The sequence below is a fragment of the Myotis nattereri genome (assembly GCF_964212035.1).
Source record: "Myotis nattereri genome assembly, chromosome: 6".
NCBI classification, from domain to species: domain Eukaryota; kingdom Metazoa; phylum Chordata; class Mammalia; order Chiroptera; family Vespertilionidae; genus Myotis; species Myotis nattereri.
The window spans coordinates 87,647,585-87,664,583 of NC_138081.1; the positions used below are offsets into that span (position 1 = coordinate 87,647,585).

At 40.0% G+C, this 16,999-nt stretch overlaps 1 protein-coding gene across 1 annotated transcript in view; it reads left to right on the forward strand.

Moving 5' to 3' along the window:
- Window positions 1-5,224, forward strand: part of MAN1A1 (mannosidase alpha class 1A member 1) — a 148,729-nt gene extending 143,505 nt beyond the window's left edge. Inside the window, exons 11-12 of the mRNA XM_081094754.1 lie at window positions 3,479-3,594; window positions 3,969-5,224. Coding sequence (XP_080950880.1) covers window positions 3,479-3,594; window positions 3,969-4,092 — 240 coding nt within the window. The 3' untranslated portion in view covers window positions 4,093-5,224. The remainder of the gene's footprint in view (window positions 1-3,478; window positions 3,595-3,968) is intronic.
- The last annotated feature ends 11,775 nt before the right edge of the window (window positions 5,225-16,999 follow it).

Consider the following 16,999-nt stretch of genomic DNA (forward strand, 5'->3'; position numbering starts at 1 on the left):
TTTACAGTTCTGTGCTTTTGAAAAAAGAATCTCTCTCTTGTACATTTCAGCTCCTCAGTTATCTGAAGACAGCACCTCCTGCCAGCTGTTCCTCCCGCCTCCCCCCTTTTCCTCCACCTTCTCCTGACATGTTCCCAGGGGTGTTCTTGCAGGGCTGAGCACTGTGACTCAGGAGCCTCTCTCCTGAGGGCTAATTCCTACAGCCTGTGGTCAACTTGTTCCTTTAATAGATTTAGAAAACCCCTGGCTTACATGGAAACTATGGTCGAATGATGTTAACGACTACATTCACGACTGTTGAGGCATCTCTTTAATTCATGAAGAACTACATTAAATTCCTTCTAATTAGACATGTGTAATTAATATTCTGATAAAGCTCTTACGATAAGTTATACCTATACATTCATACATGTGTAGGTAAATATGGATTATATAATGTCTATAGATGTAGGTATGTGTAGATTATATCATGTCTCCACTGGGCTAGAGTTGTGGATAAGCCTTACGTAGGAATGTTCATTTCTTTATTTGCACACACATTTTTCTCCAGTTCCCTGATTCTAATCTTTTACACATGGGCATCTTGGCTCTCAGAGAATTTGTCTTCCCAGTGTCTGCTTCTGCCTGCCCAGGCTTGATTCCTGTTCTCTGACTCTTTGATGTGTCTGTTTTGCCTGGTTCTCAGACCAAACTCAATGAGTGAGCCTTATTATTAGCGTTGTTCTCTGGGGTCCACCCTTGGAAATCTCCGTTGATCAGCTGTTTTTCTAGCCTGGCAGATAAGACACGGCTTCTCTGTTCTTACAGGGATGCTTTCCGGCTTAGGACTTGGCTCATGCTGCTCGCTATTCTTTTACCTGCTCCCCCCTAAAAAGGTGCAGTCGCTTGCAGTCAGGTTTGTGTTTCTTCTTTTGTTTAGAGCTCTAGTCGGTGTAAACATTCTCCTGTCCTCCTTTTCTTTGCTATTAGCAAGTCCCCTTCACATATGGTCACTAATAAGTAATCTAAGCATTTACTAAAACTGAGGTGGTCCCTGTGCCCAGAGACTGATCCAAAGAACAGACTGCAGTGAAATGATGCTCTGATCAGACTCTACTATGTAGATACATCCTTCCACTGTTGAGGTTCTATAAAATCAGAGTCTGTTATGGGTGCTCAGGAGAGCTGCTTGTCCCTAGATTTACACATCTAAAGTCTTAAAATTTAGACTTGACATGAAGGTTTTTTCTTTTTATTTAAAATGCATCTTTAGCATTTTTTTATTTATTTACCGAAAGCCTAAAAAAATAAAATAAAATAAGCTAGGCCTCTCTGGACCTCTAACAGGGCCCTGTACTGTGTTGACTGTGTCTCTATCTTGTTTTATTGTCACAACAACCCCATGTGGACCACAGGAACACTGCCTGGGTCCAAGGACCTCTGAGGCCACAGTTAGCAAGTCCGGAGCTGGGACACGACTCCCTCCTCTAAAACTTTAGGTTGTGTTCTTAACTACTCTGGCTCTCCACACTAGGACTATGGGAGAGAAAGGATAACTGGGGTGAACTGAAAAGAGGAAAAACTTTGGACATCGCCAGCCCCAAAGCAAAAAATGAAGGCGCTTACAGAAATCTCTATGGGAGGGAGAACGGCCTGACACTCTCATTAGCTCATCGCCAAAGAACTTCCCGAGAAAAACCAAGAAAAAACTTTGTGGTTAAATTACTTTTTAGGAAATAAGATTTCATTATGTTCCATAATAATGAACTTACTCATTTCTTCTAAATCTCGATCTTTTTCTTTTTACAAACAATTTTTAACCTCCATTTTATCTGGTATTTAACTTTTTATCAAAAGGAACTTTGATCAGAAAAGGAAGGAAGGAAAAAAATAATTGGACCTGAAAGTCCCTTTCTGTAGGCTTTCGCGCTCTTGGTTCATTGTGTGCAACGAAGAATATAATCAAAGCATTTCATTTTTGAAGTTGACCTTATTTTCCCGGGGGCTTTTAAAAAGTACCAATCATGAGACATTTTCTTTATGCATGGAGCCTGCCAGTTAGATTTTCTTTAACCTGGTAATTAAATGCTCTATGTCTTCTGCCCTCCAGCCCTGGTGTGCCCAGTCAGTGTCCTCATTGCCAGCATCTGCAGGGGGGGGCTGAGCCCTCAGCGCCACGTCCCTGCTCACGGGATTCACCTTCTCTCTCCCCTCTTTTCTGGTCTCTGCACTCTTAGAGCCATGTTTTCCTCCAAAATCTTTTTCTAGCCAATAACGATCTTTCTCAACTAGTATCTCAACTATGTTCTCCATCTTTTTTTGCTAGGTTGGCTGAATGGGAGAAAAATGGAGTATAATTATACACATTTTAAAAAGAGGGACAGGGTTATATTTCATAAGAGAAAACTGAAAAATAAATTTAAAATGACATGAATTAGAACCAGATTTCAGATGGCAATTTTGATGTGACTTATAGTATAGTTAATAAGAGTAATAGGATGTGGTGAGTAGGAAATAACTTCTTTAGAACTGACTAGGCCTGTTAACTAACAAAGCAGCCGATGTAATTTCAAAATACAAGGACTAGTCAACTTAGTGACAGCTGACAATGTAGAAGGCAAGTTATTTTAGGTTGTTTCCTAAATTTTCTTTCCAACCCTGCCCATCCCATCTCTCTTATCCAAATACTCATTATAGTCAGACAGCTACAGGAATGTAGGGTCCTTTCTCCCTAGATAGTTACCAGTGGATTCATCCCATCTTCTTCCATCCCAGACCAAAGAAAAGAAAAATGTGCTTTAGAAATAGATACCAACCACATTTTTCCCACTGCTTTCCATTTTCCACTTTTATCTCTTTCACCAGGACCACTAATTAGTACTCCACAATTGATTTTTAAGCAATAAGATGTTCTGCTTATTGTAGCAGCTGTTTTTGGTCCGGCATACTTTTTTCACCAGGGGTTTATAGTCCCATTTGATATGAATAATCTTTCTAGACCAGGAGTCAGCAACTGTTTTCTGTAAGGGCTGGAGAGAATTAGGTTTGGGGGCCATACCCAACTACTCAACTGTCACTGTAGCGAAGAAATAGCCACAGACAGCATGTGAGTATAGCTGTGGCTCAATAACCCTTCATTTACCAAAACAGACAGCAGATGGGATTTAGCCTGTGGTCCATAGTGTGATGAACCCTGCTCTAGATTATAGTAGGAAATGGTAAATATGACTGAAAATTTATTCCAAAAGTCAATGTGAAAGTGTTTCTAATTAGGTGAGAAGATATATTGTCCATACGTCCTTTAACTTCTCATGCTTTATTTGTATTTACATTGGATAGGGTTTGTTTGGTTTTTTTTAATTTCCAGCTAAAGCTGTTCCAATCTAGCAATTCAATTTGGATCCTTATTTTATTTGAATTTGACAATCTAGTGATAAAAATTAGTGACAATCGGTTGCCTGACTCGCGACCATTTTTTTCCATCTTCTTGGTCATCCAGGCTCTGGAGACTCACTGCAGGGTGAGCGCGGGCTACTCAGGCCTCAGGGATGTTTACCTCAAACATGACAGCTACGATGATGTGCAACAGAGCTTCTTCCTGGCGGAGACACTAAAGTGAGTAAAAATCATCCGAAAGGATGTGGCCGAGGGAGCTGGGCAGACCGCTGTCCATGTCTTTATCATGAGCACATTCAGGCACTGTCGCGCATGGCTACCTCTGAATGCCATTCTACGCGCATGGCGATGATTGCAGGTTTGTTTCCGGTCATCGTGTGAGTGTGCTGACTCGGGCCTGCTTTCACGGTCCTGGTACTCGAGGATCAAAGCCCAGAGCAGCTTCTTCACTCTGCATTAATGTGTGTATTCCCTCAACGCTTTGCTATACTTGATTCTCCCTATTTCTCCCTCGGATGAATGCAGACACCGATGTGGTTTGGGCTGTGCCTTTGTGGTTTGACGGCTTCATACACTCGTGTTTCTCCCTCTAGATATTTGTACTTAATATTTTCTGACGACGATCTACTCCCACTGGAACATTGGATCTTCAATACGGAGGCCCATCTTCTCCCCAAGCTCTGCACTAATGAAAAAGAAGTGGAAGTCACTGGATAATGACAAGACATGTTACATTTCACTCTGCTCATTCCCATCACTGCATACCTTAATAGTTCCTCTTCTGGTATCCAGGCCCATGATGAATTTTATTAGTAGGTCTGTGACTATTCTCAGTTCTAAAATTGTTTTGCAGTCCTTTATGTCTTTTCTCATAGGCTTAAAGGGGACGCAAATTCCTTATCATATCCTTTAGTATTCAGTCAGTAGATCACAGATTTTCTTATTTCACATAATCTGTTCTCTCTGGAATTTATAAAGGTGTAGTATCATTTTTATTAGACCGAATAAAATGGTATACCAGTGACCTCTTAATTACAGTTTTGATTTGACTGCAAAACTTTTTCCTCCTCTATGAGGAGATAGTGTCTGCTTTAAGCTGTAATGTTTTGCCATGTTGCAAAAAGCCATAATAATAAATTAAATATTAAAAAAAGCTTTTTCCTTTTTAATTTCATGTGAATATGGTTTGTCTATCCACCAGAGACAGATCTTATAACTGTGACAGCCTCCGTATGCGGGTCTATCATTATTTGATAGAATGTCTTCTAAAATACTTTACCTACAATTTAATTCAAAATAGAATGCCATTCCAAAAAGATCATCTCATGTTGACCTCATTTCATTGGAACCACAGTATATTTCTGTTGGTGAATTATGTTAGTGTTTCCTAATTTGTGAATTAATTTTCAAATTTTACTTGAAATGTCCTGTGTCATTTCTGGATCATGTGCTGGTTAATTTCTTCCATTCCTCACCACACAGCAAAATGAGCTTGCAAGTTTGGCAGATCTCTGCTATTGCTCAATTATGTTTTTTAAAGGGAAATAGCATCACTCTTAGTGTGTTAGCTTTCGCTTTTTACTGAACATATGAAGAATCGGGTATCTCTAAAGAGAGGATGAATATTTCAAATGATTTTGCATTTGCATTTCATCTTTAACTTTTTTTTTCCCTTGAAGTAAAGAAAACATTACATGTGGGTCAGATTTTTCAGATTTAACAAGGGCCCTTTCTCAAATATAATAAATTATTTCATTTCAGTTAATGAAAGCAGAATTAACTCTGAAAGAAGCTTTACCAATGTATTTATTCATGGTCAATTGAGAAAAATCTAATAAACTTTTAGGTCAAATAAGAATATAGTCTACTTTGGTTAAATTCAATATAGATGTCCCAGCTTGGAAAGAATATGTAGGAATGGATGCTCCCAATCCCCCACAATCCGCTAGCAGGTCAAAATAATGATATGGTTCTTCAAAGCATTGTGTTGAGATATGAGTGCTTTTCCCAAGAATAGATTTGGTGATACCTTGTGTTTTCTTATCATATTGGATCATATTATATATATATGACCCCAAGAGCTAATATGGTGATGTATATTCTGAGGTACAAAGACTTTAACCACCTGCTTTCTCCACCTACAGTGGTCAGATAGATCAGTGCAACCCCATGCATTAAGCTGAAGCATATGAAGTTGCTGCATTTGTAGTTTAAAAACTATCCAATGTCAACAATTTCACATGGTTCAACCTAATATTTTTAAGACAGTTATCTTCTTGGATCTCCATAGACTTAATTGTTCTAGGTCTTTCAGCTTTTAAAGGTGTTTCAAAATATTTCTTTTGTCTGAAAGGACCACTTTGTGTGACCTGCTCTTTTTTTCTATATTGTACATTGGTATACAAAGAATAAATTAATAAAATTAGTAAATTAAAAATTTATTAAATCATTATTAATCACTACTTTAATAAATCATTATTGCCAAGTCAGTGTGTTTTGATTCCCCGAATATCTTCCACTCATATGTCAGCTCACCTTATGAAATGAATGGAGAGTGAGAGTTCTTCTGTCCCAGAACATAAAGGCAAACTATAAAAGATTATTGCAAAAACCAGGCCATCTGTATTTAGATTATAATTTTCACATAAACATCCTTGGGCTAACAATTTAAGTTACCTTCTTTTCTTTGCATTTAAATTTGATTTGAAAGAGCACAGAGCTGGTATGTATTTCTGCAGCAGGTAGGATTTTAATATCAGGTTTATGTACACCCTGCACTATAATGTACCTTCTGTATCCTGGTATAAGTAGGCCAAAAGATTATACTAGACATTGTTCTGCCAATGGCAAGAATAAAGTGTTTTCAATTCTAGAACTTGGATTTTTTTAACATAAGTCCCAAAACAACAAAAATGTAAGCAAGAGATTAATATTATAGTGATGTAATTTAACTAAAGTTATATTTTGTGTTAATTATTTTAAACAACTGATGTCTTTAGGTAGACACTGTCTTTCATTCATTTGCAGCAATTTCACCTAAAAGGCAAACAATTAAAATAGTACTTAATTCTCTGTATGTGTTTTTGCTATACTTTGTGCAATTAATATTACACATAAAAATTGTGTGGCGATTTTCAGGACTCGATGTTTGACATAATTCCTTCCTATGTGTTATCCATCCTTTACAATGATTGTTTTTGATTTGTGCATAAATCCATTCTGTCATTTCCAACTTTATATAAATCTTTAATGTTATGGGAAACATAATAGATTGACACATAATTTTTAAAAACTATATTTGTAAAATTTCTCTATTGTGAATAAAGCCTTTTAATATATCTCCTCCTTTGTTATGTTTTTCTCCTTTTAAGTAAGTTTTTGAATATATGTAGGGGTGAGTGTGTAGAGTTGCAAATAAAGACATTAGATCTGAATAGTGGTTTCATACCACACCCAGAGTATCCTGACAAGGAAACAGTTTCTATTAAAATCTTTAACTTGCAAATAATTTTGCATGCATGGCCTTTGGTTAAACAAATGCCTTTATTAAGAATCTAACATGTTCAACACCAGGGCCTGTAGGGGGGGGGGGGGAGAGTTGGTGTCAGAAATAGCATGAAGTATGATCGTTGTGCTTACGTTTACATTCTCGCCGTACCACTGAAACAAAACAAAGCAGCATTTAGTGTGAAATGACAAGTGAAATTCTGTTCAGGGAGCAGGCCACTAGGATTTGACCTGCCCCTCCTTTTGGGGCTTGAGCGGGTTCTGGGGACACCAGGGACTCATCCCTATGTCTGTGCCTGTCTCCCGCCCCCTTCCCCCCACCCCTCCACCCCCCCCCCCCCCACTCCCACCTCCCAGGGTTCCTCTGCAGTGACAGTGCAGTGGGCACACCAGGGCAGGCTGCTTGGTGGGAAGTGCAGTTAACTTGGCTCAGGGACTCCTCGGCTTGCCCAGCCCCAGGCTGTATGATGATGTGGGGCTGGTGGTGGGGGGGGGGGGGGTTGGAGGGGCCTCCAAAGCCCCGCCCTTACCTCCCAGGCCTTTCCCCTAAGTCCAGCCTGGGGCTTCCCTTCCTGAAGCACCCAGGTTGATAGTCAAAGAAGCTTCGTAGAAAAGAGAGAACTTAAGCTGCAGGAGAGCCTCCAATATTTTTTAAAAAGCCTGGGTTTTTCAAATTCATGTTCCACTTACTAGAATGTTTTAGACATTTTGGGTTTTGTTCTTGCTGCCTGGAACTCTCTTTCCTCACTGGCTCATCCCTCGCTTCATGTGGGTGTCTGCTCAATGGCACCGCATCAGAGTGGCTGTTTTGACAAATCAATATAAGATTCCCCATCACCCTGAGTCCCTTGGTCTTACTGTATTTCCTGCTTAGCATTTGTTAGGTTACATATTCATTTCCTTGTATGTCTATTGTCTTTCTGACCCCTTAGAACAGTGGTTCTCAACCATCCTAATGCCGCGACCCTTTAATACAGTTCCTCATGTTGTGGTGACCCCCAACCATAAAATTATTTTCGTTGCTACTTCCTAACTGTAATTTTGCTACTGTTATGAATCGTAATGTAAATATCTGACATGCAGGATGTATTTTCATTGTTACAAATTGAACATAATTAAAGCATAGTGATTAATCACAAAAAACAATATGTAATTATACGTGTGTTTCCCGATGGTCTTAGGTGACCCCTGTGAAAGGGTCATTCGACCCCCAAAGGGGTCGTGACCCACAGGTTGAGAACTGCTGCCTTAGAATGTAAGCCTCATGAGAACAGAAGTTACTTGTTTTGGTGCCTTCCTCTCCGATCTGCATCTTCAGTGCCTGAAGGAGCGTCTAGCACTTGGCAGCCCACAGGGAATGTTTGGTGAACAGTTAATGCATGAATGAATGAATGAATGGGGTTCGTAGGGTTTGCTACAGCTATTTGCAAATGTCTTTTAATAAGCTGTACATTTTTAAAGTGTTACATGCCAGAATTGCATAACATGCTGTTTTAAATAGATAATTATAAGAAGGGGCAATTTCTTTCATTGCTACTTGCAGTCGTTTTAAGGAAATACAGAGTAAATTGTGGTTGTGACTGAATTTAACTAAAAAAAAACCAGATTTTTAAAAATCACTTTTTATCACATATGGCCCTATGTGAAACACCTACCGAAGAAATGTAAGTCGTGATTTCTCCAATATAGTGTTTTCAGTGTTACTGTTTGAATAGCCTACTACACTGTATTGTTTTCTGACTTAATCTCACAGTCCTGTGTCATATTTTTTTTAAAAAAAATGCTTTCTACAACATCAAGCAAAATAATTGGTTTTTCATTTAAAATACAGCTAGTCAAATGAGAACCTTCTGAATTCAATTACTTGTAACGTAGAGGATATTGGTTATGTTTACTCTGTTGGTGACCAAATTATTAAACAGTTTCTAAACATAATTTTTATTTATACTAATCGTCAACCACCCACACAGAAATTGCAGCCTGGCAATCAATACATGCAATTTCTGATAATTACATGTAGAGAATTCCTTAAATTTTTAAGAAAACAAGAGAAACCTTTTTTCATTGAAGGGTAAAATTCATATATCTAATCGCCATTCCAGTTCGCTAGGTTGTGGCTGAAATGTGAGGGTGGGGAAAGGAATCTTATTTAATTTTGATTTAATGGCCCAGAGACTGATTTCTGTTTTTCCTGGCTTATTCCATTCACACTGGCCAACACATGAGTCATAATATTCAAAAACTATCTGCCAAGCATCAGATATGCATATAAAGTCTTAGAACTGCATCGCAGTCTAGACGGCATTCAGTCCAACTCTTATTTTAAACATAAGGACACGGGAATTTCCCAAGGTCAGGAACTGTTTTTTATCCTGGCTCTATGCTCCCAGGCACAGTGATTTAGTAAGATTTATGCTAATAAAAGTTAAAAACAACATACGGGAGCACATGTCCTATCCAACCACTCTAAAATAAAGGTGTAAATTGAGAGTTCACCCTTGGAAACTGACCTAAGGCCATATTTTTCAAGGTGTGGGCTCCAGTTTATCTATATCAGAACCTCTGGTAAGTCTTGTTAAAATGCAGGTTCCAGAGCATACCCCAAATTTAGCAAATCAAAATTGTGGTGGGGCCCTGGAATACTGGAGTGGAGAACCACAATTTGAAGTTATAGGGGGTGGAAGTCCCAGGATAGCAGAAGAAATAATGAATTAATTAGCAAGTGATGAGAAGCCCATGGACCTTCTTACTGTATTTTTGTTTCTACTTCCAGGTTTAAGCAGAACAACAACTTGAAACATAATTTGGATCACTTTGGAAATGTGGATTCATTCTTTTACAAAAGTATCTCTGAGCAATAAGCCATATAATCTACATCTTTTAGAAACAGATTCACATTGGATTTTTAAACATAAGTCCTTCTTATTGAGCAAACTCAAAAGTATTAACTTCAATCATCCCTCTTTTTATTCAGTGACTGTCTCATTTGCTTTCTTCTCCCAGTAGCTGCTTTTAAAGTTAATTCTCAAACTGTTTCTTCTGTTCTTGTTGAATTTTGACAAGATTTGTCACTTGCACAGACTACATAGGTAGGCTGTGTGTCGTATAAATATATAAGATATTCTTGGAAATGACCTTTGAAAAGCACCTTCATTTCTATCCCCTGTCCCCTGTGTTTTTGCATTCATTGTGATGCAATTGTCAGACATTGGTTGGTTGCCATTATTATGATCACTTTGAATCTCCTTAAAACATGCCATTAGTTACTGAATAAGTTAACGTAAATTAGTGTCACAGATCCATTTAATTCCCCAGTGCATGCAAATTACCATGAAAGCTTAGAAAGCAGTCATAGATATATAGCACTTTTAAAAACTGTTCCACAGACTGGGATGTTTTGGCCTTAGGCTACAAGCCCATATTAATTCATAATTTTACAAACAAGGCCTCCACATGCACTGCTTTTCAAATCATGTTTTTCAAAACGACTGGCACCTGAGAGTATTTCGTTTTGCTTTGCTTTTAATTCTCTTAGGGGAAAGAAGTAAATGACCCTAATTCACAAAATCTTGGGAAGTTTGTTCTTGACTTTCTGACTGTCTTGGAATTCTTTGTGGAAAGTAGAAACGGGCTTAGAATCACCTCCTAGAACTGGGATGGGAGGCCACACAATGTCAACTTCTCAAAGCAGGCTCAGTGCTGTGGGTCCCTCTCCATAGACATGGCCACTTGCTTATTGTGACTCCACTTGTAAACACCAGAGAACAGGCTGGGTCTCTCCCTTCTGTGTGGAAAATGTCATCACCACTCTGGCATTCAGTACACCACTTCCCCTCACCAGGTACATAAACCCTGAGTACCTTTCACAACTATTCACACTTTCGGCCTGCTAGTCCCAAACCGGTAACTTTGTGACTTAGTCTCAGCCAGGCGCTGCAAAATTATCTACATTTTAAATGCCGCCATTATAATAAATGACGGCCCTCTGGTCTCCTTACCTGGTGCGGAATAGAAGGGGTCGAAAGTGCAGATGCATTTGGACCTGTCCTTTGGTAAGGACCTCTATATATTTGGATTTATGGTAAGCACACTTCACTAGGAATCAAGACAACAGGTCCAAACTTAGCTGTTATGAGCTTCCTGTGTGATTCGGAACAAGCCCTCCAGTCTTCACATCTCGGTTTCTTCACCTGTAAATAGGGAGGAGCAAGTAGTCCAGAGGCAGCCGCTGGGCTCTGCCCTGAACGACCTCTGTGTGGGGACCTGGAGCAGGAACCAGCAGTACCCAAACCAGGAGTTTCCCGTCCATGGACTGGGGACCACCACACCTGAATTACAAGACTTCAGACCTTAGTTTCCTCATCTGTGAAGTGGGACCAATAATACCCACTTCCTGAGGATGAAAATTGCTCTTGTAGGTGAACGTTCTTAGCTCTCTACCTGGCAGGATCGGGCCCTCAACCCTGAATTCCAGGCCCTGATTGCAGCTCTTACATCCTGGGATGGAAGCCTCGCTGCTCCACGTTGGCAGGCTGCCAGCGTGTTCTGCTAGGACAACACGTGTGCGATTATTTCGCTTGCTGGTTCCAACTGCCGCCGGGTTTTGGATGCCGTCCTCCCGGCAGACTGCTGCAAACACATGCTCCTGCTCATCTTCCAAGGTCAGAGTTGGCGCTTGCTTTCTGACATGAGAAGACAGAAATACTCTGCTCTGTCTTCACACCTGAATTGTGCACTAATGGAAGACGTTTTCACTTTTTTTTTTCTCTTTCTTTTTCTGAAGAACAGGTTTTCCTTTCGCATTTGTAGAAGAAATAAAGATCAACCTGCCTGATTGTTGCACTGGTAAGAGCACTATTATCGATCATCATTGATCTATTGAAATAGCCCAGTGAAAATAAAACAATGACTGCACGTTAAGAATCCATTTAAATTTTAGTTTTATTTCCATCCCAGAGTCGCTTTGAAAACCAACAAATCAATTTTATGAATTGGGAAGGAATCATTTCTGAAAGAGCGAGTATTGCTTCCAAAATCAGCTTATATGTTTACAAATTGCTTCTAGTGACTGAAAGCTAATCACATCCAAAGGAAAATACATAAAGTGATTTTGATTCAGAGTCTACTTAACCTGTCTCCACCCACCCATCCCCCAAAAAAACCTTAGTTTCCACAGCGTTGGGGACATGAATTCGGTGAGAAGAACACTTCCTTTTCTTCTCCTCTCCTCCCCAGGAATGTAAGACTTGGCTTCTGAAGGGGGGCATGCAGTCCTGCCCCCAGGTTCTGCCTAGCCAAGCACTCATTGTCCCTTCTCTCCCACCCCCACCCCTCCCCCCATGCCACCCTCTGCTAACCTGCACTCTTCCTGAAATGGCCCTCCCAATCTTTTCATCCTCTTCTTGGGAAATGCCTACCTGTCCGCCTCTCTGGTCCCCCAACTTATTCTTGCCCTTCTGGGACTCCTAAGGACTTTATGCAAATTTCTATTCATGTGCAGCACACTATGGTGTCACTATGTGTTTTCATTCATTTATTCATTCTATCACAAATATTTATTAAGCTCCAAGAATGCTCTGGACACTACCCTAGGGATTCAGTGGAGAGCAAGATTTTCTTCTTGTTTTCATGGAGCTGAAGACTAGAAAAAAGGAAGGTGCCATGACTTATTCATTCATATAAATACAGGATGTAATACTGCATCGGGCACGTATTTGTTTCAACCCAATTGCATCCTTTTATCCTATATAGAGGAGGCACTCAGAAATCATTTGATAAAGAATGGACAAATGGTTAATAAATGGAGAAAAAGTTGCAAACTTTCCTTCAAAAAATATAAACACAGTTTTCACCTTAAGTTTTCCTGCAAGAGAACACAGCCCCCGCCAGGCCCTGCTAACTCCGTGGTGCAGCTACCTGCACAGTGGAATGCAGAGCTTATGTTGAGGGGATAATCTAGTGTTTACCTTAACTGCGAGATGCCGAATTATGAGCTGTCATTAGAAAATTCTCATCACTGTCCTTGCAAAAGCAAACTCACCGAAAATAGGCCACTTGTCATCTTTTAATATGTTCATAATATATCAACTGTCTCAGGGAAAACCCCAGGAGCCCGAGCTGGGTCCCTCCATTGTAATTGCTTCTGGACTCCACGCTATTGGTAAAATCAAAGACACGTCAGCTCCTCTCAGGGCCGTTGGGGTTTGGCTTGTTGTGTTTGTGGGGGGTGAGTTGTTTGTTTGTTTGCTTGCTTGCTTACTCTATCCGTCATAGATGAAGACTGCTCACTGGCACACTCACACATCAGGGGCTGGCATCTGGTCAATGAAACACTTGAGGGACACTCTCCGTGGTGTCAACAACATACAACTCCTCTGTGGTGACGGCAGCTCTTTGGTAATCCTCTAGTCATAGGACAAAGGATTCTGGGGCTAAAGCAAATCCATTATTATTTATATCGTGGTATTCTTTCTAATAAGTTCAGCCTCCTTTTCTCAGAGGGCCTTTCTTCAAGCATTCCTACAGGTGACAAAAATGACTGATTAGAACGTTCACCCTCCTCCACCTTATCTTCTTGTCTCTGGCACTAGGGGAGGTGCTGATATAAATGAGCAGACAGGGAGGAAAAACAAAGGCTCCCAGGGCGATGAATCAGTCCCTGAAAAATCTGAAAGTGACATTTGTCACAATTATAAATCAATATGCAGGATTCCATTAAAGACTAGATAAAAACCATATAGAATGTCAAAACCTTGATTAAAAGGTAAATAAACATCGCAAATTCTAACAAGAGCTTAGATTTATTTTGCAGCTCTGAAAAAGTAGAGGAGAGATTGTTTTCTTCTTTCCTTCACATAATGAGGACTGCATTAAGGAGAAGTTTCAAAATTTCCACATTGCATATCTGGGCTTTTAACCTCTCCCAGAGATCAGAAAAGACTGCCAAGCCAGAAAGCATTCTTGGCTCATGTACACAGCTCATCCTTTAAATAAGAGTTTCAGCACGTCCAGGCAGGAGCGGAGACTTCTCAAGAGTCTTTATCTATTGATTAACTGTAGAAGAGTTTTTGTTTAAAATGATTCATGAATACTCTCTAAAGTAAATGTTTTATTCTATTTTAGAATAAAGACTGTAAAGGGAAAACCGAGACATGCATTTCCTTCCCCAACCCTGCAAATATGTTATATTATTTTTTTTGCCCATGATATTTCTATTAAGAGCTAGAAGCAGGAAAAGAAATCCATTTGGCAATGAGATTGTATTTTTCCTCCTGAGATGGAAATCCAAGACCAAGTGCCAACTACGACTCCGCTGGGCAGAGGTCACTTGGCTGCTCCCCAGTACACATTAGGAACTGCCCTGGGACCTTTGATTAACTACTGCTGTGCCCCACATCTCTAAGGGAAGACAGGGAAACCCTGCTTTCTCTGTGAGCCTGATGGCTGAGATACCAAGATTCCTAGATAGAAGCCTCAGAAGCAGCATCACATTGTAAACTAATTTGGTGTGTGTGTGTGTGTGTTCTTTTGTGGTCATTGGCTTTGTGATTATTACAAGTGGTGTATCATTGTCTCAAAAAGAATAAATTTAATGCAGGAACTTCAGTGCATAAGTGATAGGAGAGCTGAGAAGCCAGAGGGATGGTGAATTCTCATGGAAAGTCAGAAATCAGCAGCTGCAGGATGCCACTGTCTGGGGCCTGAGTTAGAAAGACACGAGGTGGAGGTAATGTCACCAGAGACCCGAAATGGCCAGAGCATGAACTAGGTCTACAATGGAGGACTGGCCAGCAGGAACTGGGATCAGGAGGGGAGAAATAGTCCAACAGAAGCTAGAATCATGAAGGTGATGGTAGCTGCTGTTTGAAACACCACTAAAAGCACAACCAATGGGAGAAATACCCTGGTTTCTCTGTCTCCTACTTTCCAATCTTCCATAAATGCCTCCCATTGGTCAAGATGACAGAAAACAGGGCAAGGGAGTCTGGGAAATGTAGTTCCCTGAGACGCAGAGCCAAGCTGAGGAGTAACATTTATGAAAGAAAGTAGGTGAATTACTGGCAAAAGTGACAATAGCTAAACCCATCATTTAGGACCTCTGCTTAGTTTGACATCTTTATTGAAAAAAACAAGCCTCAAGACTACCAGATCCTAGAACTGACAGAGAGCCTTGAGTGCAATATCACCCCTGAGCTACACAGCAAATATATTTGACATATTTTTGAGCCTTCATATCTCAGTATTGAACTCACTAGTGAGAAGCCACATCTGCCCATCCATGAAAGTTCAAAAAAGTTTAACAGGTGCTTTCAGTGAAAGAGTAGGCTTGAGAGAAGGAAGGCTGTGGCTCCATGAAGCACTTGCTTGCTGTCAGAGGATAGAAAGACAGGTAGGCCTCAAATAAAACCTACCAAAGGCATGGCCGTCAAAACAATCCTCTTTAGATGTCAGTGATGAAACCTTGGCCAACCTGCCTTGGATCACAAACGATTTTAACTCCAAATTTTCACATGACTGATATTAGCACTTTCTAAGCCTTTATCTGCCAACCCAAATGCATCCGCCTGGTTTAATATCCTACTTAGTGGATCATAAAAATGATGAAAGCTAAATGATCATGCAAGGGATAGAACTTACGCTTCTTTTTTTCTTTTCTTTTTTAAGATTCTGACTCTATTAGTTTAAAAGTACTACTCATCAGCACAAGGACCCTGTGGTGTGTTTTTGTAACCACTCAGAGAGAAGACATTTTCAGTCATCATGTTTTGTATTCCTCACTGGGTTTAAATGACAAAGCCTACCCTTCTAAGCCCAGTTGAAATGTCACCTCTGAACCTTTCCCTGACATCTTCTTTTTGCTCTGTTAGCAGCTTGCATAAGCTTCAACAGGTGTACTTATTACATTTTACTGCATTTATTTGCTGCCAGTCTCTCTCTCTACTAGTGATTTAGAACAAAATAACCTGTCAAAAGCAATTTGACTTTCCAGATTAAATAAGTATAAGCTGGTCTACACGACAATTCGGTCAGAAATTAATATCCCCAGTCACTGTTGCCAAGTTTGATAACTTTGTTGTGGAATGAGGTTGTTTTGCAATACTTTGTGGGTCCAGAATTTAAGCTTTTTTGTCATTTTTACAAAAATGGGAGTGGAGCTTTTCTCGTCTTTGATCATTTATTTTCAGCTAGTTATTGCTACTCTGTGTTATTTTAAAAGTTGAAATAACCATAATATCCAATTTAAGAGATTGGAGGGAACAAGTTTTCAGTACAAGGACAAACTGGAACAACCTTAAAATCCTAAATCGATTGGCTGGAAAAGAATATGTAAGTTATATTTTTCTTTTCATAGAAATATATTATAATGATGCCTGTTAATACTTGACTCTAGCTCACAGTATAAAATAAGCATCTAATAAATGAGTATGTGCTATAGACTAAATATTTGTGACAGCCCCCCTCAAAAATTGATACGTTGAAACCTAATTCCCAAGGTGATGGTATTTGGAGGTGGGGATTTGGGGAGGTGTTTAGGTCATGAGGGTGGAGCCCTCATGAATGGGATTAGTGCCCTCATAAAAGAGACCCCACAGAGCGTCCTCACCTGTTTCACCATGTGAGGACATAGCACAAAGTCTATGAACCAAGAATAGGGCCCTCACAAGAAAATGAATGTGCCAGCACCTTGACCCTAAACTTCCCAACCTCCAGAACTGTGAGAGGTTGTTCATAAGCCACCTGATCTATGGGAGTCTGTTAAGCAGCCTGAATGTACTAAGACAGTATGAATATAATTTTTGTTCTTTTTCCTTGTAAGTTCAATCCATCTCAATAGAAGGTACTCCCTCTTTCAGGCATTCAACACATGTGCCTGTATCGAGAGATCTTTCTTTATGGAAGATTTTGCATGAATGCACTGGTTCAAATTTAATTTTACTGAGCTAAGATTCTATTTTTCCAAGTGGGAAGTACACATCATTTCTCTCCCTACTCTTCTCTCAGTCTGTTTCTCCAGTTCCCAGTTCCTCCCATTCCCTACCCCGCCTTCCAAAATGGTAAGCCAAACTCTCTCTATCTATAACTATATGCTAGGACAGTGGTTCTCAACCTTGGCTGC